Source organism: Peromyscus leucopus, chromosome 7, assembly GCF_004664715.2.
Source record: "Peromyscus leucopus breed LL Stock chromosome 7, UCI_PerLeu_2.1, whole genome shotgun sequence".
Lineage (NCBI taxonomy): Eukaryota > Metazoa > Chordata > Mammalia > Rodentia > Cricetidae > Peromyscus > Peromyscus leucopus.
The window spans coordinates 15,532,337-15,555,965 of NC_051069.1; the positions used below are offsets into that span (position 1 = coordinate 15,532,337).

A 23,629-nucleotide genomic window follows, 5' to 3' on the forward strand; every position below is an offset into this window, starting at 1 on the left:
ATGAGTCACAGGACCTAAGGTCTTGTACATTCTAGGCAAGAACTCCACTACTGAGCAACACCTGCAGGCCAGTGCTCTGTCTGTCTGTCTCTACTTGGCACTAAGCCCAGACAGGTCAGTGTTCTACCACTGAGCTGTATCTACAGCCTTCTTTTTGCCTTTATTTTGAGACAAGTTTGTAGTTGGAAGTTTTCCTATACCCAAATAAACACACAGAGGCTTATATTATTTTTAAACGATGGCCATGGCAGGCTTCTTGCTACCTAGCTCTTATGTCTTAAGTCAACCCATTTCTATAAATCTATACTTTGCCATGTGACTTGTGGCTTACCGGTACTTTTACATCTTGCTTCTCCTGGCGGCAGCTAGCAGCATCTCCTCCTCACCCTCCTTTCTTCTCTCCTGTCTCTCTTGGATTTTCCCACCTGGCTCCATCCTGCCCTGCCATAGGCCAATGTAGCTTTATTTATCAACCAATCAGAGCAACACATATTCACAGCATACAGAAAGACATTCCACAGCACAAGTTCCCGCTAAATTGTCTTGACTGGCCTTGAACTCACTGTAGCACAGGCTAATCTTAACCTTGTGATGGCCTGCCTCAATTTCTGGAGTTGCTGAGATTCCAGACCCAGCTCCAGCACAGTTTCTTAATTCACATCTTTAAAAATGTATTGCATTTATTTATTTGAAGGAGGGTGGTTTTCTCCTTCTACCATTTGTTATTTTGTCCCACCCCACCCCACCCCACCCCGGAGCTGAGGACCGAACCCAGGGCCTTGCGCTTGCTAGGCAAGTATTCTACCACTGAGCTCAATCCCCAACTCCTCCTTCTACCATTTGGCTATCAGGGATTAAACTCAGGTAGTGAGGGTTGGCAGCAAGTATCTTTACCCAATGAGCCATCTTGAAGGCCCTTAACATGAAAAGAATAAATTTCCAGATTAGGTCTTAGTCACAGTTACCATGGATTAGGCATTTACCATGTCTTTTGGGAGCTGGAGAGATTGTTCAGTGGTTAAGAGCATTTGATGCTCTTGCTGGAGAACCTGGGTTCAATTCCCAGCACTCACATGGTCGTTCACAACTATCTATAATTCCAGTTCCAGGGAATTCAACACCCTCTTCTGACCTCCATGAGTTAGGTGGCGTTTGTTCCCTGGGCGGCTAGATGGCATCTGTGCCTGACTCTGCCCTTCTTCTCCCTGTCTCTCTGCTTGGATTTCCTGCCTGGCTCTTATCCTGTCTTACCATGGGCCAAAGCAGCTTTATTTATTAACCAATGAAAGCAACATATATTCACAACATACCAAAAGACCATCCCACAGCAAAATAAATCTAAAACAAACACCCCCCCAAACCCATATTTTGGAGGGATACAAGTCTAACCACACACCTGTAATAATCTATTTTCCATGGTGACCCTACTTGGGCAGGGCAGGAGGACACAAGGGCCCAGATGAGCCAAGACAGCTGTGGTAGAGTTAGGGGCAGATCTGCCACTGTCTATGGGGCTGGGCAGTTATGGACTTTAAAAAAAAAATTGTGGGGGGATTTTCAAGTCAGGGTTTCTCTGTGTAACTTTGGAGCCTGTCCTGGAACTCACTCTGTAGCCTACGCTGGTCTTGAACTCACAGAGATCCGCCTGCCTCTGCCTCTTGAGTGCTGGGACTAAAGGTGTGCGCTGCCGCCACCACCCAGCTAAAAATACTTTTGATGATGATGATGATTGGGCGTGGCTGTGGGTATATGCTGCTTGTGTGCAGGTGCCTCCAGAGGACAGAGAAGGTTGTGGATACCCTGTAGCTGGAGTAACAGGCAGATATGAGCTGGCCTGCATGGATGCTGGGAAGTGGACTCAGGTGCTCTAGAGTAACAACACATACTCCTAACCCTCTCCAGCCCCAGTTATGGACTTTAATGTGACAGGAAAGCAGTTGAAAAACCTGGCTCAACAAGTCCCTCTTCATTCACTTAACAATGCGCTAATGGCTTCTTAAGTGCCAGGCACTGGACAGGGCGCAAGCAAACGGGATTTGTTCAGTCATAGGCATATGCTTTTAGCAGGGTGACTGGCAGGCTAGCCAAAAGATCACACTGATATAGATCACACAGGGCATAGCTTACAGCTGTGTTCTAAGAGTATCAATTCCGTGATGAATTTTATTTCCTCCCTCCTCCCCAACTCTGTATTTTATTTAAAATTTTAATTGTATTTTAATAGATTTTGTTCGTTTGTTTTTCAAGACAGGGTTTCTCTGTGTAACCCTAGCTGTCCTAGAACTCACTCTGTAGACCAGGCTGGCTTTGAATTCAGAGATCTGCCGCCTCTGTCTCCCAAGAACTGGGGTTACAGGTGTGCACCACCACCACTGGGCAGATTTCTTCTTTTTTTTTTTTTTTGATATATATTTTTTATTTTACAATACCATTCAGTTCTACATATCACCCATGGGTTCCCCTATTCTCCCCCCTCCCATGCCCTCCCCTTACCCCCAGCCCACCCTCCATTCCCACCTCCTCCAGGACAAGTCCTCCCCCGAGGACTGTGATCAACTTGGTAGACTCAGTCCAGGGAGATCCAGTCCCTTCCTCCCAGACTAAGCCAAGTGTCCCTGCATAAGTTCCAGGTTTCAAACAGCCAACTCATGCAATGAGCACAGGCCTTGGTCCCACTGCCTAGATGCCTCCCAAACTGATCAAGCCAATCAACTCTCTCACCTATTCAGAGGGCCTGATCCAGCTGGTAGCCCCTCAGCCTTTGGTTCATAGTTCATGTGTTTCCATTCATTTGGCTATTTTTTTCCAATAATTGAGTAAAACTGAAATTTATTATATGCCACAGTCGTCCTAGGGACCTCCATGCTATATATATAGCCTCTATGGTTCTATGGGTTGTGGTCTGATTGTTCTTTATTTTATCTCTAGAATCCACCAATGAGTGAGTACATACCATAACTGTCTTTCTGGGTTTGGGTTACCTCACTCAGGATGATTTTTTCTAGTTCCATCCATTTGCCTGCAAATTTCATGCTTTCATTGTTTTTCTCTGCTGAGTAGTACTCCATTGTGTATGTGTACCACATTTTTTTCATCCATTCTTCCGTTGATGGGCATCTAGGTTGTTTACAGGTTCTGGCTATTACAAATAGTGCTGCTATGAACATAGCTGAGCATGTATCTTTATCGTATGAATCAGCATTCCTTGGGTATATGCCCAAGAGTGGGATGGCTGGGTCTTGAGGTAGTTCGATTCCTAATTTTCTGAGAAACCGCCATACTGATTTCCACAGTGGTTGTACAAGTTTACATTCCCACCAACAGTGGAGGAGTGTTCCCTTTGCTCCACATCCTCTCCAACATTGGTTGTCATTGGTGTTTTTGATTGTAGCCATTCTAACAGGTGTAAGGTGGTATCTCAGAGTCGTTTTGATTTGCATTTCTCTGATGATTAAGGATGTTGAGCATTTCTTTAAATGTGTTTCAGCCATTTGTAGTTCTTGTTTTGTGAATTCTCTGTTTAGCTCTTTAGCCCATTTTTTAATTGGACTGTTCAGTGCTTTGATGTCTAGTTTCTTGAGTTCTTTATATATTGTGGAGATCAATCCTCTGTCAGATGTGGGGTTGGTGAAGATCTTTTCCCAATCTGTTGGCTGTCTTTTTGTCTTATTGACTGTGTCTTTTGCCCTGCAAAAGCTTCTCAGTTTCGAGAGGTCCCATTTATTAATGGTTGTGCTCAGGGTCTGTGCTGTCGGTGTTTTATTTAGGAAATGGTCTCCGGTGCCAATGCGTTTAAGAGTGCTTCCTATTTTCTTTTCTATTAAGTTTAGTGTAACTGGATTTATGTTTAGGTCTTTGATCCACTTGGACTTGAGTTTTGTGCATGGTGACAGATATGGATCTATTTGTAATCTTTTACATATTGACATCCAGTTATGCCAGCACCATTTGTTGAAGATACTTTCTTTGTTCCATTGTATAGTTTTGGCTCCTTTGTCAAAAACCAGGTGCTCATATGTGCATGGATTAATGTCAGGGTCTTCAATTCGATTCCATTGGTCCGTATGTCGGTTTTTATACCAGTACCAAGCTGTTTTTATTACTATAGCTCTATAGTAGAGTTTGAGGTCCGGGATGGTGATGCCTCCAAGGGTTGCTTTATCGTATAGGATTCTTTTAGCTATCCTGGGTCTTTTGTTTTTCCATATAAAGTTGAGTATTTTTCTTTCCAAGTCTGTGAAGAATTGTGTTGGGATTTTGATGGGGATTGCATTGAATCTGTAGATTGCTTTTGGTAAGATTGCCATTTTTACTATGTTAATCCTACCTATCCATGAGCATGGGAGATCCTTCCATTTTCTGATATCTTCTTCAATTTCTTTCTTTAGAGATTTAAAGTTCTTATCAAAAAGGTCTTTCACTTGTTTAGTTAGTGCTATCCCAAGGTATTTTATATTATTTGTGGCTATTGTAAAGGGTGATGTTTCTCTGACTTCTTTCTCAGCCCTTTTATCATTTGTGTATAGGAGGGCTACTGATTTTTTTGAGTTGATCTTGTATCCTGCCACTTTACTGAAGGAGTTTATCAGCTGTAGGAGTTCCCTGGTAGAGATTTTGGGGTCACTTATGTATACTATCATATCATCTGCAAATAGTGAAAGTTTGACTTCTTCCTTTCCAATTTGTATCCCTTTGATCTCCTTTTGTTGTCTTATTGCTCTAGCTAGTACTTCTAGTACTATATTGAATAAATATGGGGAGAGTGGACAGCCTTGTCTTGTTCCTGAATTTAGTGGTATCGCTTTGAGTTTCTCTCCATTTAATTTGATGTTTGCTGTTGGCTTGCTATAAATTGCTTTTATTATGTTTAGAAATGTTCCTTGTATTCCTAATCTTTCTAAGACCTTTATCATGAAGGGGTGTTGGATTTTGTCAAAGGCTTTTTCAGCATCTAAGGAGATGATCATGTGGTTTTTTTCTTTCAGTTTGTTTATATGGTGTATTACATTGACTGATTTCCGTATGTTGAACCATCCTTGCATCCCTGGGATGAATCCTACTTGGTCGTGATGGATGATTGTTTTGATGTATTCTTGGATTCGGTTTGCCAATATTTTGTTGAGTATTTTTGCATCAATGTTCATGAGGGAGACTGGTCTGTAGTTCTCTTTCTTTGTTGCATCTTTGTGTGGTTTGGGTATCAGGGTAATTGTAGCCTCATAAAAAGAGTTTGGTAGTGTTCCTTCTATTTCTATTGTGTGGAACACTTTGAAGAGGATTGGTATTAGTTCTTCTTTGAAAGTCTGGTAGAATTCTGCACTGAAACCATCTGGTCCTGGGCTTTTTTTGGTTGGGAGACTTTTGATGACTGTTTCTATTTCTTTAGGGGTTATTGGTCTATTTAAATGGTTTATCTGGTCTTGATTTAATTTTGGTATGTGGTATTTATCCAGAAAATTGTCCATTTCTTCCTGGTTTTCCATTTTTGTGGAGTACAGGTTTTTGAAGTATGATCTGATGATTCTCTGGATTTCCTCATTGCAGATTATTTTATGTATGTGAGTGTTTTGCCTGCATGTAATTACACCATGTGAATGTCATATGTATGCCTGGTACCCATGGAGGCCGGAAGATGGTGTTGGAACCCCTGGAACTGGAGTTAAGGACAGTTGTGAGTTGCCATGTGGGTGCTAGAAAAGGAACCTAGGTCCTCTGTAAGGACAGTACATGTTCTTAAATGCTGAGCCATCTCTTCAGCCCTATTTTCTTAGATTTATTTGTTTGTTTGTTTATTTATTTATTTATTTATTTATTATGTATACAGTGCTCTGCCTTCATGTATCCCTGCAGGCCAGAAGAGGGCACAAGATCTCATTATAGGTGGTTGTGAGCCACCCTGAGGGGGGTTGGGAATTGAACTCAGGACCTCTGGAAGAGCAGCCAGTGCTCTTAACCTCTGAGCCATCTTTCCAGCCCTCAGCCCTATTTTTTTTTTTAAAGAAAACTTTTTTGTTGACATCTAACTCACATAGATCTGACTGCCTCTGCCTCCCAAGTGCTGGGATTAAAGACATGTACCAGCATTGCCCAGTTTAAAGAAAACTTTTAAATGATATGTATGTGGTGATGGCGGAGGGGGCTACATGTATGTGGATGCAGTTGTCTGTAGGGTCCAGCAGAGGGCATCAGATCCCCTGGAGCTGGAGTTAACAGACCTTATCATCTGTCTTGTGGGTCCTCTGCTAGAGCAGTGAGCACATTGAACCACTGACACCCCCAAGCCCTGGAGCTCTGCCTCCTAGCCTCACTTTCTTCAATTAGCCCTCTCTGATAACTGCATGTGTTCTAACATCTTGGTGGAATAAGGAGATTAGATTTTCCCTGTTGGTTAGAACAATGACAAAAACTGGGCCAAGTGATAAGGTTAGGAAATGGGCAAAGGTTGAAGGTGAGTGTGTCTGGCACATCTCTAGCTAGACAGTGAATACACCTTGGCAGATTGGCAAGTATGCCCATGTGTGGCAGCTCCTTTCAGCTTATGCAACCACACCCCTTGCCCCCTCACTATTTGGTCCTTGAAAGGTGTCACTCCTGGAATCCCAGAAAGGCCAAACCAGGACCTGGCCAGGCCAGGACAAATGTTCAGAAGGCCTTCTTTTTCCTGGCTGGAATGATAGTGACTGCTTAGCTTGATAGTTCTAAGATATACTCTGTCTCCATTCCCGTGACCAGAGCCTCAGCTCCTACCTCCCTGAAGCTTTCAAGCTCTGATTGCTCTTTTTAACCCACTTCCTACCTAACAAATAGCAGAGGGATATTTCCAAATACTAGCCAGACTGAGAAGGGTCTGGGGAAGTCCCTGGCCTCTAGTGTCCTGCCTCTGTCCCCATCTCAACTTCCCCGGGACTCGACTGCCAGCTACTACTCCAGGCCCACCTACTTCTCTACACCCTGCCAGTCATACCTATCTGTGCTCTGCTTAACTCGCTATTCCATCTGACTTCCTCCTGACCCTTGCACAGTCAACTCCATTAACACCTCCAGGAGATTCAAACACCCCTTCTCAGAATTCCCAAATTCTCTTCCATTATAACTCACTTTTTTATTTTCAAAAATATCTTAATTTTTTTTTTGCTAGTCTACAACACAGATTTGTTTGTTTTTGTTTGTTTCGTTGTTGTTTTTTTCCCTCTTCAAGACAGGGTTTCTCAGTGTAACAGCCCTGGTTGTCCTGGAACTTACTTTGTAGATGAGGCTGTCCTCGAACTCACAGAGATCCATCTGCCTCTGCCTTCCAAATGCTGAATTTCAAGGCATGTGCCACTACCACCTGGCCAGCATAGTAGGTTTTGTTGTTACCGGCTTGTACATATACATATTATATTTTTCTTTACCCTCCTCCTTTTTTCTGAGTCAAGGTCGTACCATATCGCCCAGGTTGACTTCATATTCACTGTGAGCTTAAGTTAGCCTTGAAGTCCCCAAACCCCTTCCTCTGTCTCCCGAGAGCAGGCATTACAGGCATGCATAAACAAGATTGGTCATAAGTTACTTCTCTTTCACTGCAATAGATTGGTTTGTTGTTCTTGCTGTGTTTGGGGTTTCTTGGGGGGCCGGGGGAGATGAAGCTATGTCAGATTATTCTGTGATTCTAGCTGCTAGCTGGAAGTGGATACAGCAAAACAACAAAAGTGAGTTGAGTGAAGAAAAGCTACTTGGAAGTCCACCGCACATCTGACCACGTATTACAGACTTTGAGGTTCCCAGATGGATTTTGCTTTTGTGACCTGCCTGTCACAGGGATGGAGGCAAGCACCCAGCTGGGAAAAACTCTGTCCTCCAGGCATGACTGACTACCTTACCACCATCATCAGAAGCAGATAGTAGTGAGCCTTCAGACTGTGCTTGTTGACACTCCCTCATCGAGGGAGGCTTGGGAATCGTTACCAGATCCTTCCCTTCAGATGCCATGCCTTCCCTCCTGCATCTCTTTTCCAGGGCATGCAGTTCTGCTCCCAGTTGCATGTGGTCTCATGGTCTCAGCAGGTGCTTCAGTGTATAGAATGGATGGGGTTAACTGGAGGGGGACCCCTGTGGAGAAGTTGTCATTCATGCTGGGGTGAGTCTTAAGTGGTGTGGCTGCTTGGGCTCACCCACATTCCTGTAAACAACCCTCCACCCATGTTCTGTAAGTAAACCCAACAGACTAATTGGTTCTCCAAGCTAGACATGGGTGAGTAGATGTGTGGTGGTTTGGGGAAAAAAAAAAAAAAAGGCCCCAAAAGGGAGTGGCACTATTGGGAGGTGTGGCCTTGTTGGAGGAAGTGTGTCACTGTGGGGGTGGGCTTTGAGGTCTCTTTTGTTCAAGCTTCTCTCAATGTGACAGTCAGTTGACTTCCTGTTGCCCGCAAGATGTAGCACTCTGCGCTCCAGGACCACATCGGCCTGTACATTGCCATGCTCCCCATCATGATGATAATGGACAGAACCTCTGAGCCACCCTAATTAAATGTTTTCTTTATTAAAGTTGCCATGGAAGCTGGGTGGTGCTGGCACATGCCTTTAATTCCAGCACCGGGAGGCAGAGGCAGGTGATTCTCTGTGAGTTCAAGGCCAGCCTGGTCTAAATAGAGCGAGTTCCAGGACAGGCTCCAAAGCTACACAGAGAAACCCTGTCTCAAAAAAACAAACAAACAAGAAAAGTTGCCATGGTCATGGTGTCTTTTCACTGCAATAAAAAACCCCCTAAGACAAGATGCTTGTTCCCATCTACCAGGGCAAGTTTACAAAACAGGCCAATACTGGAAAGATGGAGGTCTCACGAGAGAGACTTCCTCTCTCTCTCACTTCATAGCCAGTCCCTTCCTGAATAGGACACACTAACCCTTGAGGTGTTCCATCTATGCCCTCTCCTTAAGCCAAGACTTCTCAAGCTCCCACTTCAGCCTCTGTGATGGGGAGGGAGGAGGTACAGAGACATGTGCCCTTCCTTTGGAAACTGCCCAAGGGATAGCAGGGCCAGAGGATCAGTAAGGCAGAGGTGGGGTGCTCATGGATGTGGGTCCACTGATGAGTTAGCAATCCATGAAAAGCTTGGACATCAAACATGCCGGGATTGGGTGGAGATGCAGAAAAGAAAGCTGTCCATGCTTTGCTTTCTCTCGAGAGAGTAGGTTAACTTTGAAGACAGAGGAAGCGCATCCTTCTTCCCCATCCCAGGATGTGATTCTAGGCTGGAAGGAGGAGACTCAGCTGTCCCATCCAAAGACCCACCATAGGCTTACCTTCCTGACAAGCCTCGCAGGTTCTTCTTGCATAGTCCTGGAATCAGGGTAGTCATCTAGACAAGTCTCTCATAGACTTCTAAATCTTATCTTTTTCTTCAGCTTTGGAAGCCTAGTAGTCCAAGGTACCTCTGTTTCCTGGATAATTTATTGTTTTCTGAGATACTTTGTCCAGGCTGGCCTCAAACACTATGTGTAGCCAAGGATGATCTTGAACTTTTTTTTTTTGGTTTTTCGAGACAGGGTTTCTCTGTGTAGTTTTGGTGCCTTTCCTGGAACTCACTCTGTAGCCCAGGCTGGCCTTGAACTCATAGAGAACCACCTGCCTCTGCCTCCTGAGCTGGGATTAAAGGCGTGCGCCACCACCGCCCAGCCGATCTTGAACTTTTGTTACTCCTGCCTCCACCTCTAGAGTTCTGGTATTAGAGGCATTTGCCACCATGGCAAGTTTATGTGGTGCTGAGAGCCGAAAATGAGACTTTATACACCCTAGGCAAATACTCTACCAACTGAGTTATATCCCCAGCCCCGTTTTCATTCTTTCCATGTCTCTTGCTCCATCTCCGAGAGGGGCCAACAAACACATCTAAATCCCTCGGCTCTTCCTGGAGATTCCTCAAGAGCAAGAAATTGAGCGGGACAAGATGCACACCTGTAATCCTAGCACTTGAGAGGCTGGGGCAGGAGGATCGGTTCCTGGCCAGCCTGTACTACATAGCAAGGCATTCTCTAAAGAATGAGTAAGTCAGGGGGAGGGTGGAGGGCAATGATTGACAGCCTGGATGACAGGACTTGGTGATCCAAAGCACCAGCAGAGATATTGGAAGGAGAGAGAGCAGAGGCCTCCCCGAGGAGCCCCTCCATCAGCAGCAGAAGCCAACCTCCTCACCAGTAGGATTTATTTCAAGGTTCTGCAAGCAAAGTGACTTACAAATGTATTCTTTCCCATCTCCTTTCCAGCGGGGCTGAGTTCCATGGGGTGGCATCTGCTCCGAAGAGCCGGAGCTGCATGCTGCACACAGCATCCTCCCACTCCCACCCCCACCCGCTTGGACTTGGGCAGAGAGGCATCTGAGGCCGTTATCTCTCAACACACAGCTGTGCAGGGCTGGAGGCAGCCGCTTATCAGGGAGCCTGCAGTGATTCACAGCCCAGGCTTCTCTGCTGAATAGTAATTTCCAGCAGTGGATTTGTGCTGCCTCTCTCCTCCCCCTCTCCCAAGGGTGTGCTGTCCTTTTGCAGGGAGAGGGCAGTGAAGGGGAGCACCTACTCATGGGGCTTTGTGCCCGCCTTCTGGGTAAGGAAGTCTACCGGAAGGAGGGTGCAAGGTTAGAACCTTAGCATGGTCTGCCAGCCTTGGCAGGCTGCCTCCTCCAGCTCATCAATGCTCTCTCTCCCTCCTTCCCCTCCCAGAAAAGCAGCAACGCTGCTTCCTTTCCCTTTGTGGGGATGCAACAGGGACACAGACCCCCACCCGCGCCACCGCAGGTCCCTCTTGCCACATTTTGACGCTGCCCTGTGTCTGACCTTGAAGACTCCAAAGGCTAATAAGGCTGAAGGCAGGCATGCCAAAGTGGTTTCTGCACAGGCGGGTGGGTAAAGAAAAAAAATAATACTGGGGACGGGGCCATTTTCACGTTGGTTTTATTGGAAGTCGGACTCCAGCAGTAGGACTCAGGGGAGGAGGCATGGGAAGTTCTGTCCTGGGTCCCCTCTCCACTGCCATGCAAAAGGGGGGATGCTAAGAGGAGGAAGTGCTAAAGAGGAGAATTGCCAGGGGGTGGGTAGGCAGAATAGGGTCCCGATATTTTCAACTTGGCCATCCTCAAGGAATCTGCTTCACAGCTCCCTGCCCTCAGTCATCAGCAAGGATGATTTCAAGATCCTCAACGGTCATTCTTCATGCATTACTGGGCGCTTTTAAAGTCTGGGTCCCCAAGAAGTCTCAAGAGTCTCACTATCCGCCATGCTTCAAAAAAGAAAAAACAAAAAATCCCAGTATGGCCTACAAAAGGTGGAAGTGGAGTTCTGTGGCTTCTGGCAACACGTCCCACAAAGTTTCTTTGGACTTCAGGGGATCCTCTTGCCATTTCCTGAGCTTCCTTTCAAGTCGCCTTGGGATCTGTGCTGTCAATCTTCCAGGAACATGGGCCCCTTGAAACCCAGGTATGAAAGGTGCGCGTGGATGTAGGAGTGTTGAGGATATAAGATCCAGCCGGTCTAGGGGGCTCAGAGCCGGGAGTTCTCAGGCAGTCGGGTCCTCATTCTCAGCCCCTGGCTCAGGCTGAGACCGCTTAGCTGTGCTTTCTCCAGCAGCAGATTCCCCCAGGCTCCTCTTGGACGTCGACACGGTAGGAGGGGATGAAGGACCAGGATTGAGGTTCGGAGGCTGGTAGCCAAGTTGTAGTGGATCCAGTGCGTCCTTTGAAAGTAGGATGGCCAGGCTCGGTACGTTCTTAAGTACACTGAGACTGGCGGCCGGATCCTCAGGCGTCTGACCCCGCGTGGGCCCAGGCGGGAGGCTCTGCCACACCTCGCGCACGCTCCGGTAGCGCAGCCGCGTGACCTGGTGTAAGCCCGCCAGGCGGCGCTTGAGGATCTCGGCGCACGTGACGGTTTTGGTGGTGGCCCGGCCGCAGCCGCTGAAGACGATGGCGCGCGTGGCTGGCTGCGCCATGCTGGCGGTGGCGAAGGCCAGCAGGTTGCGGATCTTGCTGCCCTCTTTGACCCGCATGTGTACAGCACCGGGCGCGAGATCTGCGAAAGGGCCAGAGCTTAGGCTGCCACCCTCATCACCGTCCCCCGCCGGCGCCTCCTCCGAGCGCACCTTACGGAAGTTCTCCATGCGCCGTCGTTGCTGGGATCGCAGGTTTTGCCATGGGGCCGCCTTAAGCCCGGGGCTGCATGGCCGCGGGTCGCGCCGAGCGACGGCCGGCAGGGGTTGGGATGCCGCACCGAGTGGGAGCTGAGGGTGGGCTAGGAACACGCGGTCTTCAGCCCCGACTTCTACCGGGTGGTGCTGCTCTTACTCTGCGCCCTCGGCGCCTTGTGCTCCGCGCCTTTAGCAGAAGCTCCGCCTGCGAGTCGGAGAGGCCCGGCCCCTTCGCCCAAGCCCCGCCCCAACTCTGCGTGACTTGTCCGAGTCGCAGCCCCGCCAGCCCTCGGGATCAAGCGCTGGTGCTCAGCGGCTGGGGGCATAGCGCCAGGGGTGATTTGGGAGGCGAAGTTCTCCAAAGTCACCATCAGTCCTCTCTGAACCAGCCCTCACACAGGAGCAACCTAAATAAAAACTATGCTTGAGGTGCAAACGCCTATCCAAGCCTGGTCCCCGAGCCTTGCGTGGGGGAAGGGGGAGGGTTCCGGTTCAAGGGCATCCCTAGTCCCCTCCTAGGTAAGAGATTTCCAAACCACCTCCTGGGGCCTCGCTCCTCCAACCCTCTAGAGACACCTCCCTGCCCCCCTTCTCTCCCTCGAATTCTTGCCTCAAGGACAGCCAGTGCATGGTCAGCAGGGTGTGGGAGGCGTTGGCTGCCGCTACACGCTGAGCCTTCCCTTGGCTGGGACCGCTACGTCGCGGCAGGGTACTTTCGTAGCTGCTTAGAGAGACCAAGGTTTTAGCCTCCGCCCTCTTGACCAGACCTCCAGGCTCCCGGTACCCTCACAACCTCTGAAATGCAGGAACTAATGCGCTGGGCCAGCCTAAAGTGGATGGGGAAGAGAACAGGAGACCATGTCTTTCAAGGCGTTTCGTTCTTACATTCATGCCTGAAACTCCTTTACTAGAGCTGTACGAATTCTTGTCTGCTAACGCGGATCCTCACTTCTAATCCCAGGTGGAATTTCTTGCCAGTCAGCCTTGGCTGCTAGAAATCCAGAGGGTTGTTTTTGACTGAGAGAAGGTTTTGAGAGATGGGAGGCAGGGTGGAGTTGAAGCCTTGGAGGAGGGGTTTGGGAGTATTGGGTACCCTCTGGAAACGCTACACAACCTAAGGAGAGGCTCGGGCTCTGCTGCTAAGGGAGATGAGCAATAGAAAAGGCTAGGGGCGAAGGACCGATGGGAGGAAGAAGATGCTGTAATAAGGAGTGACCCTCTCTAACCCAGGCCTGGGACCATGCCCTTCAGTCTCCAAGCCCGCTTCCACAGAATGCGGGAAGCCAGACAGACCTGTTAAAGCCGGGGAAGGAAGAAGCACCGAAGGCTGTAGGGAGCAGGTGACCCCGAAAGTATCGATGGTGCTTGGATGGATACAGCTTCGGTTTAGGTTTAGGGCTGCATGGCCCTCCTCTTCCTCTTAGCTATCTGTGAGAATTCTCGGCCCCCCGCAGCTCAGAACTCCGGGTTCCTCATCTTTTTTGGAGGGTGTCTGCAGCACCTGGATGGACCTTTTTCTCCTTAAGTGTCAGCGACCGACTCCCATCTCTTGCTCGAATCCTAGGAGTGTGCCCCGAACTGGAATTCTGGCCTGGACCCAGCTCTTGCAGGCTTCATTCACAGGGAGGAGCAGGTTCGGGAGGCACCGCCACGGCCGTGTCCGCGGGCCACGGGCAGTGGTGGGCCACGCAAGAAATCAAGGCTGGAAACTGAATCAGAAACCACAAAAGAATTCTGTTGACCGGCTTGCTCTTCGTGGTTGTGCAGCCTGCTTCCAAAGTCGTCGGTTTCGGATTGGCCTGAGAGAAAGTTCCAGGAAGACTAGAAGCTATGTAGGAAAGGGCTGGTTGGAAAAGAAGCCAGCTCTGTGACCCCGGGAGTCTGCCAGCCTGGACTAAAACAACCTGGAGGAGATGTGGGCAGGACTCTGTAGTTTGGAAGACCTGGGGGCTACGGGTTTGTTCAGTGAGGAGGAGGCGGTTGTGCCTCCTCCCAAGCTGGTACTCAAGGACGCCGCCACCCACCCCCAGGACCGCCGCTACCCTCTGCCACAGTCTCCCCCATTCACTTTATTCCGGAGTCTGTAGAGGGAAAACGCAGAAAGGGCCGGGTTCCCCGCCCGCCCGCGCGCCGCTTCCTTTCCTGCTCCCTCTGCAGCACTTAAAATGTAAATGCACATCGTGATTAGCCGCGGGGTCGCTAATTACAGCTGAAGCCATTCATTACGCTGTCAGCTCGCTCCGTCGCCCGCCGGCTGTGCGCTCCCTCCCGGCCGGGGAGGGGTGGTAGCGGGGGAGGATGGGGGAAGGATGCCCGGACTGTGCGTTGCTGGGAAGCCGAAGGCCGGGAACCGGTGGAGGGGCGGTGAGCTGAGGAAACCGGTTGGACCGTGAAGAAATCGTGGTGTCAGAGAGGGGAGAAACGCGGGAGGCTGGAAGGAGGGGGAATAAAAAGTGAGGATAAAGAGGAAGGGGTAGCGCGAGAGAAGAAACCAGGATAGGAAGAAGGCCAAGAGAGAAAGCGTGAGAAATGGGTAGGAACCTTCGGGAAGGGGACAGACCACAGAGGGAGGGGAGAGAAGGCTCAACTTGGGGAAAGCGGGTGAATAAAGGTACTCTCTTTGCTTCATGCGACACCACAGTTAGAAAGGCAGTCAGGACGGTATGCTGAAAAAGCTGGGTGCCCGCCAAACCCTGCGGTTACGTCTGCATATGTAAATGTATTTTTAAATACTTAAAAGAAATCTGCACACTGGCATCTGTTACCTCTGCAGCCACATCCAGATTTTGTTGCTCTCTTTAAGGAAAGGATTACAAAATACGAATAGGAAATTAAGTAAGCGGAAAGTCTTGGAGGAGCCTGTATAATTGAGGTACTGACCCAGCAGCCCAAGCTTCGTTAGCCTCTTTCTGCCTCTTGTGACCTTTGACAATTGACTTAACCCTTGTGCCTTGGTTTGTCACCTGTGAAAAGAGGCTAATTATAGTAGCCTGCTTGCTGTGCTCCTGGTTCTAGGGACATATTGGATGTTATTACTTTTCATAAGTTGTGATTAAAATAAAATGTAAAAATCGCAAAAGGAGGGGTAGGAATGTAATTTGGTTGGTAAGAGTGCTTGTCTAGCATGCACAAGGCCCTAGGTTCGATTCCCCAGCACCACAGACACTAGGGGTGTTGGTGTGTGCTTGTAATCCAAGCACTAAGAAGGTGGAGGCAGGAGGATCAGCGGTCCAAGGTCTTCCTTCTCAATATAGCAAGTTGCAGCCATCCTAGGCTACATAAGACCCCATATTTAAAAAGCAAATAAACTGTAAAGACAGATGTGGGGAAGCAAAGCTGGTGAGGAAAGCCTTAGATAGAGCAGTTCACCTAACGTGGAGGCCAAGCCCAGGAGCTTGAGCCAGCCTGTGCCCTACAAAGTCCCCTGCCAGCCGCCCACCCTCCTCTGCCTCCTGGAGGAAGAAGGAAAAGAGGCCCTTAGCTTAGTGAAGCAGAGGCAGGCAGATCTCTGTGAGTTCAAGGCCAGCCTGATCTATACAGCAAGTTTCAGGACAGCCAGAGTTACTTAGAAAGACCCTGTCTCAAAAAAAAAGTTATTTTATTTTTAATTATGTGTCTTTGTGTGGATTATGTGCACATGTGTGCACATGTTCCCAGAGGCCAGAGACTTCAGATCCTCTGGAGCTAGAGTCACAGGAGTATGAGCCCCTTGATGTGGATGCTGGGAATCAAACTCAAATCCTCTAGAAGAGCAGCGAGTACCCTTAACTGGTCTACCCCTCCAGCCCCCGTTTTTGCCTGAGATAGGTCTGGTGTATTCCAGACTTGGAACTATATGCCAAGACTGGCCTTGACACTCCTGGCCCTTCTGCTCTCTCTCCAGAATTACAGGCATGAACTGTGATTACACCTGGTTCTCAACCCATACCTTTCCTACCTGGGCAGCTCAAGTCGTTTACATTTCAGGGGCCAAGGAAATGGCTCCGTGCATAAAGTGGTTGCCACCAAACCTGATGATCTGCATTTGGTCCCCTGGAGGCGAGAACCAAACCCTGCACATGTGTGTTTAAAAACAGAAGCAGGGTTTTAGGAGGTATGGATGGCACATTCTAGTAATTGAAGCGATCAATCCGGAGGGTATTCGGAGGAGTTTGAGTTCAGGCCAGGACTACAAAGTGAGACCTTTTCTCAAAATAAATATGTATTTATTTTTTCTTTTGTCTGGCCACAGGGCCTCACTGGGTAGCCCTGGCTGACCTGGAACTCATAGAGGCCTCTGCCTCTGCTTCCCAAGGGCTGGGATAAAAGGCATGTGCCACCACTCCCAGATAATTTTTATATTTATTTATTTATTTATTTTAAAAGAAATAGGGCTTTAAAAGATGGCTCAGGGGGTTAAGAGCACTGGCTGCTCTTCCAGATAACCCAGGTTCAATTTCCAGAATTCACACGGCAGCTTACAACTGTCTGTAACATTAGTTCCAGGGGACCTGACACCCTCACAAAGACAGACATACATGCAGGCAAAACACCAATGCACATAAAATAGATAAATCTTTAATAAAAATAAATATTTGGGTTGGCTTTGTGGGGAGAGAAGGTTTTCAGGGCAAGGAAAACGTGGTGGATATCTGCATAAAAAACATGCCCCCAAATTTAACAGCTTAAAATCATCAACATTTATCATGTCACACAATTTCTGAAGGTCAGAAATCCAAGTTCAACTTGAAAGGGTAGACCTCCCAACTCAGCATCTCACCTGACTAGGCTGCGGCATTAACTCCTAAGCTTATCTATCTACTGTATGTTGGCTATAGACCTCCATCCCTCTACTAGCCCCCTCCCTCTGATGTATCAGAGATGAGAAGAGTGGAGACACACACACACACACACAGAGAGAGAGAGAGAGAGAGAGAGAGAGAGAGAGAGAGAGAGAGAGAGAGAGAGAGAGCAGTGTCTAATGGTTCAATTAGATAGGAGGCATCTTAGTCCACATTTAAGGAGAATTAACTCCCTTCCTGAAGGGAAGGTATAGAGAATTTGTGGATATCCCAAAATCCCAACAGATCTGTAATATCCGAGAGGCAGATTTGGGAGGGGAGGGAAGCAGGAATTAATTCATGGAAGCAAAGGTGTGGGAGGATACTGCCCTGAATCAGGAGAGCTGAATTTATTTCCTGGCATTTAGAGATTATTTTCATGGACACAAAAGTGGTGTACTTTGCAGGGCTCTCCTGGGGGGTTCAGTAGGATTACAGATACCAGAGCTGTATCAATTTAACAGTGCCCTAGTGTTCCCTAGAGGCAGAAGTGGCCTGGGAGGGCACGAGGCTCTGTCCTACTGGAGTCCAGGTTTCTTCTTGGCCTGGACTACAGAGTCTCAGGCCCAGAGGCAGTGCTCTGATTCAGCTCTCTGTCCTCGCTCACTCTCTGGCTCACCTTTTCTTGCCTCTGGGCATTGTTTCTTCCCCTGAGCTATCCAGGACAGGACCCATCCACCAGCCAGAACAGGACCCACCCACCAGCCAGGACTGGTCCCAAAGAGTGGGACCTAACATGAATGGAGGTCTGTGGGAGGCAAAAGGGGAGGCAGATGCTGTCATGTAGCCTCCTTCATCTCCTCAGGGGTTTGGGTGCTGCTGGTTCTTCAGCCATCTTTCCAGACTCCAGAGGCAGGTGCATTAAAGAGCCATTCTTCACCTGTGTAAAGTTGAGTCCGCAGAGGAGAGGGCTGGGCTTCCTTAACTCACTGTGTGGCAGAGATTGATCTTGAACTTTCTGTCCTCCTGCTTCGGCCTCCTGATGCTGAGATTACAGGCATGCACTAAGTTTAGTGGGTGCTGGTGATCTAACCTGGGCTTTGTGTATTCTAAAGGAGAACTCTATCAACTGGGCTGCATCTCCAGCCCTGCATATTATAGCTCTGGCTGGTCTGGAACTCACTATGTAGAACAGGCTAGCCTTGAAATTTCAGGGTTCATCTGGCCCTCCCTCCTGAGTGCTGGTATTATACAGGTGTGCCCCAAACTAGCCTTGCTTCCTATCTATGGAGCAGCTTGGCCCTCCCAGCTCCAAGGTAGGAATGGAAAACAGAAGAATCAGGATGTTTGAGAAATCTTAGGGGAAAGGTACAGAGGTAGGTGAGTTTTCCTCTGTTGCTGTGATACATTATGTTGACCATGGCTGGAGAGATGGCTCAGTGGTTAGGAGTGCTTGGTGTTCTTCCAGAGGAGCTGTGTTTGGTTCCCAGCACCGGCGCTGGGTGGCTCACGACTGATTTTAACTCTAGTTCCAGGAAATCCAACACCTTTATCCGGCCTCCTCAGGCACCGCTCACACCTGACATCCACATAAAGAATAAATAGTGACGCACAGCTTTAGTCCTAGCATTTGAGAAGCAGAGTCAGGTGGATCTCTGTGAGTTTGAGATCAGCCTGGTCCACATATTGAGTTCTAGACCAGTCAGAACTGCATAGTGAGACCTTGTCTCAAAAAACTGAAACCAGCTGGGCGTTGGTGGCGCACGCCTTTAATCCCAGCACTTGGGAGGCAGAGGCAGGCAGATCTCTGTGAGTTCGAGGCCAGCCTGGGCTACCAAGTGAGTTCCAGGAAAGGCGTAAAGCTACACAGAGAAACCCTGTCTCGAAAAACCAAAAAAACAAAAAAACAAAAAACAAAAACAAACCTGAAACCAGCTGGGTGGTGGTGGTGGTGGTGGCGGCGGCGGCGGCGGCGGCGGCGGCGGCGGCGGCGGCGGCGGCGGCGGCGGCACACACCTTTAATCCCAGCACTCAGGAGGCAGAGCCAGGTGGGTCTCTGAGTTCGAGGCCAGCCTGGTCTACAGGGCGAGCTCTAGGACGGACACTAAACTACCCAGAGAAACTCCATTTTGAAAAACCAAACCAAACCAAACAAAAAAACTGAACCCAAAACACACAAACAAAAAATAACCCACCAAGTCCAAACTGGAGTTGCCCGTATCCACACAACTGTGAGGCCACCCACTGTGAGCCTACATGCAGCCACACTTACCCCTCTTCCCTACATAAGAGGACAAATAACTCCCTTTCCCAGCAGCAATCAACTGCCGAAAGCTCCTCCGCTGGCGGGTGGGGTCTAGGGGGCTCTTGCTCACTCATGCGGGAATAGTGACTGGTTTGACCCCGTGCAGGTAACACAGCTGTGACAACCAGGCTGTGTCTAGGAGACAGCATTGCCCAGCCATCTTTCCCATCTTCCAGATCTTACACTCTCGGCTTTCTTCCGCCACGTTCCCTGGGCCTTGGTGGGATTTCAGTTAAACTTTATTATTATTATTGTTTGTCTGCACATGTTATGGCCGTGCCTTTGTGGAAGTTAGAGGACAACTCTGTGCAGTCCATTCTCTCTACCTCTGTGCGGCTTCTGGGGGCCAAACTCAGGTTGTCAGGCTTTTGAGACCAGCCCTTTGCCTGCTGAACCGTCTCATTGGCCCTGTGTGTGTGGTTAGTGTGTGTGTGTGTGTGTGTGTGTGTGTGTGTGTGTGTGTGATCCTTCTGTTTCCACTTCCCAAATACTAGGATTTCCGGTTTGTGTTGTCACTCCCGGTTTTATGTGGTGCTGGAGATAGAATTCAGGGCTCCATGAGTGCTAGGCAGGCACTCTACCAACTGGGTCACATCTCTAGCCCATATGTAACTTCTTTGTTCCTTAGTTCCCTCCCCTGTAAAAGGGGAGGGATGCCAGGTGAAATGGTTATGCCTATGATCCCAAGCCTGGTGCTGAAGCGAGTGGATTTCCAGTTCAAGGTCATACTGGCAACATAACAAGCTCAAGGCCAGGTTTTGCTGTACACAGTAGGATTGTAACTCAGAACCAAAGAGCAAAACCCTGGGGGCTGGAGAGACGGTTCAGCTTTTAAGCTGGCTGCTCCTACAGAGAACCTGGGCTTGATTTCCAGCACGTACACGGCAGTTCACTACGGTCTCTAACTCTAGCCCTAGGAGATCCAGCGCCCTCTTCTGGCTTCTGAAGGCACCAGGCACACATGTGGTGCACAGACATACATGTAGGCACAACATCCATACACAAAATAAACAGAATATATTTAAAAAATAAAGACAAAACAACCCCCCAAAGGAAATGACTGCAGTGCCTATCTCTTAGAACAGTTATATGCCCCTTCTTTTCAGATAGACTATATCCCTGACCCACAGGTTTAGCTATATTCGCAAGCCTGGAATACAGTTTTTTTTTGTTTTGTTTTTTTTGTTTTTTGTTTTCTTTTTTTAAGGCAGGGATGGGGAGCACAGGATAGGGAATGAGAAGGTAAGGCCTAGCAGGGTGCCCAGGCACCCAGAGCCTTGGGCTCAGCTGCTGTTGACAGGCTGGAATACAGGCCCAGTGCTTTGGTTCTGATTGCGCGATTGAACATTTTCTGCTTCATTTCAATGTAGACTGGCAGAATCAGCTTTTCTGAATGCTCTATGTATAGCACTCTCCTTCACATCCTGTTGAGTCAGGCTCATGATAAACAATGTCATTTCACTGCTGCACGGACCCTTAGGGTCTGTTGTACTGAGAAGACACCTGCAAAAAAAAAAAAAAAAGTCTCCCTCATAGGGGTCACCGCTCTTCATTACAGTTGCCCCTGTCTCTTGGATACTGAGAGCGGAAACAGCTCTCCCATAAACCATCTCTGACATCCCTATCTCGAAGCCTGCCACCCTGGAACAGAGTCCCAAAGCAAGCTAGATGAAGCTGGGTTCCTCCCAGTTCAGGAAGATACTTCGTCAGGTTCCCTTTATGGCAGTGAGTGTCCCCAGTCGCCAGCAGGTAATTAATTGTATTTCCTTCTCTTGAGTGAAGGATGAAGTTAATCAAACCTACTGTTCTGAAGAAAATCACCAAGCACTTTGACCTATTCTGGCAGACAGTATATTTTATATATTTCAACAGTGGAAAAAAAAAACATTTTGTTTGCAGAATTCTCTCTGCTCCCAAATGCTTGCTGATTAATGATCTGTCCAGTGATTCCCCCCACCTCAGGAGAGATACAGTTTTTGTTTTAAATCTTTCACTTGTGGGTATATGTACAGTATGATGCATGTGCATGTCATGGTGTGCATGTGGAGGTCAAAGCACAGCTCTCTGGAGCTGGTTCTTTCCTTTCACCTTTATGTATATTCCAGCAATCTAACACTCTAACTCAGGTTGCCAGGCTTCCATGGCAGGTCCCCTTCACTGTGGAACCAACCTGCTGGCCCATTTTCTTTTAAAAATGTGTGTGTGTGTGTGTGTGTGTGAGAGAGAGAGAGAGAGAGAGAGAGAGAGAGAGAGAGAGAGAGAGAGAGAGAGAGAGAGAGGGAGAGAGAGAGAGAGAGAGAGAGAGAGAGAGAGAGAGAGAGAGAGAGAGAGAGACTGTACCTCTGTGGAGGTCAGAGGACAACACCTGAGAATCAGTTCTGTCCTCTGACCATGTGGATCCCAGGGATCCAACTCAGGCTCAGTGGCCAGTGCCTTTGTCTGTAGTTGGACATTTCCCTCCCACCCATCAGTGGGTTATTCCCAAATAACCACTCAGAGGCTTAACATTACTTATACATGCTCAGCCAATAGCTCAGGCTTGTTACTGCCTAACTCTTACATTTAAATTAACCCTTATTTCTTATCTATGCATTGCCACATGGCTCATGGCTTGTTACTTTCTTTTCTACATGTCCTGCTTCCTCAGCAGCTTGCTGGTGGTCTCCCCTAATTCCATCCTTCTTCATCCCAGTATCATCAGTTTGATTGTCCTGCCTAACTTTATCCTACCTTGCTATAGGCCAATCAGCTTCTTTATTAACCAGTGAGAGTAATACACATTCACAGTGTACAGAAGGGTTATTCCATAGCATTTACCTACTGTACTGGTTAGCTTTTGTGAGTGTCAGGACCTAGAGTCACCTAGGAATTGCTTCCATCAGGTTGGTCTGTGGGGCATTTTGTAAATTAATGATCGATGTGGGAGGGCCCAATCGATGTGGGAGGGCCCAGCCCCCAGCCCACGGTGGATGGTACCATACTTGGGCAGGTGGTCCTGGGTGGTATAAGCAAGCAAGCTGAATAAACCATGGGGAGCAATCCAAAAAGCAGCATTCCTCCATGGTCCCTGCCTCTGCTCCTGCTTTATTTCCTTCCCTGACTTTCCTCGACGATGAACTGTGGTCCAGATGTGTAAGCCAAACACACCCTTTCCTCCCCAGGTTGCTTCAGGTCATGGTGTTCATCACAACAGAGAAGCAAACTGGAACGTCTGCTGAGCCATCTCACCAGCCCTCTCTTTTTCACGCAGTCTTGTGCAGGCAGTCACAGCTGCGGTGTGTTCATCATCACAACAGTTATGCCATATCCAAAAGACAGCATCCTGGAATGCTTTCCCACCCTCTGACTCGACCCTTTTCCCCACACACTCTTCCTTGATTGTTTTTGTTTTTTTTTTTTTCTTGTGGTGTCTGGGATAGAACATGTGGCCTCCCATCCTAGGCAAGTACTCTACCACTGAGCTAACCCCCCACTCCGGAGTTATGATTGGATGTCTCCTGCTCTCCCATTCTACCCTCAGGAGAGGGTAGAAAGCAGCTGTTCTGTGGCAGCAGCAGGTCTTCCCTGGGGTTGTGGACAAATCAGATTCATTCTGAAGTGCTGGTGAGGGACTGAGGGTACAGCCCAGTGATAAACCAGTTCCCTGAAGTGCAGGTGAGCGAAACAGGTCCAGTAGTTTTTGAAAAAAAGACAAAGTCTCAAGGTTTTTTGATGACAGTTTCAGGTTTGCATGTTTGTAATATTTACATATACCAAAGCTTCACCTTAGGTTTCTTTTCTTTTTCCTCCTTCCTTCCCTCCCTCCCTGCCTCCCTCCCTTCTTCCCTCCCTCCCTCCCTTCCTCCTTCCTTCCCTTGTTCCCTCCCTCCCTTCTTCCCTCCCTCTCTCCCTCCCTCCCTTCCTCCCTTTCTTTCTTTCTTTCTTTCTTTCTTTCTTTCTTTCTTTCTTTCTTTCTTTCTTTTTTTCTTTCTTTCTTTCTTTCTTTCTTTCTTTCTTTCTTTCTTTCTTTCTTCCTTCCTTCCTTCCTTCCTTCCTTCCTTCCTTCCTTCCTTCCTTTTTTGTTTTTTCTTGAGTCAGGGTTTCTCTGTGTAGCTTTGGAGCCTGTCCTGGAACTCACTTTGTAGCCCAGGCTGGCCTCAAACTCACAGAGATCCGCCTGCCTCTGCCTCCCGAGTGCTGGGATTAAAGGCATGTGCCACCATTGCCCAGCAAATATTTGTCATTTTTGCTTGTTACTTTTACCTCAATACCATTTCAGGGAAATAAACTAGAAAAGCCATTTTGTTCAGATTTTATCTGTGTAAAACAACCATCTGTCACACTCACAAATTCTGTGGACTGGGAAGTTAGGCTGTGCACAGTGAGGGCGGCTTGTCTTCTCTCAGTGACATCTGAGGTTTCAGCTGGG

The 23,629-nt window shown here is 48.2% G+C and overlaps 1 protein-coding gene across 1 annotated transcript; it reads right to left on the bottom strand.

The window, feature by feature from the left end:
• Positions 1 to 10,912: 10,912 nt before the first annotated feature.
• Positions 10,913 to 12,386, bottom strand: Rpp25 (ribonuclease P and MRP subunit p25). Its single transcript, XM_028865093.2, has one exon. The coding sequence runs from the start codon at positions 12,127 to 12,129 to the stop codon at positions 11,530 to 11,532; it is 600 nt and encodes a 199-aa protein (XP_028720926.1). The 5' UTR covers positions 12,130 to 12,386; the 3' UTR covers positions 10,913 to 11,529.
• Between the last annotated feature and the right edge of the window lie 11,243 nt (positions 12,387 to 23,629).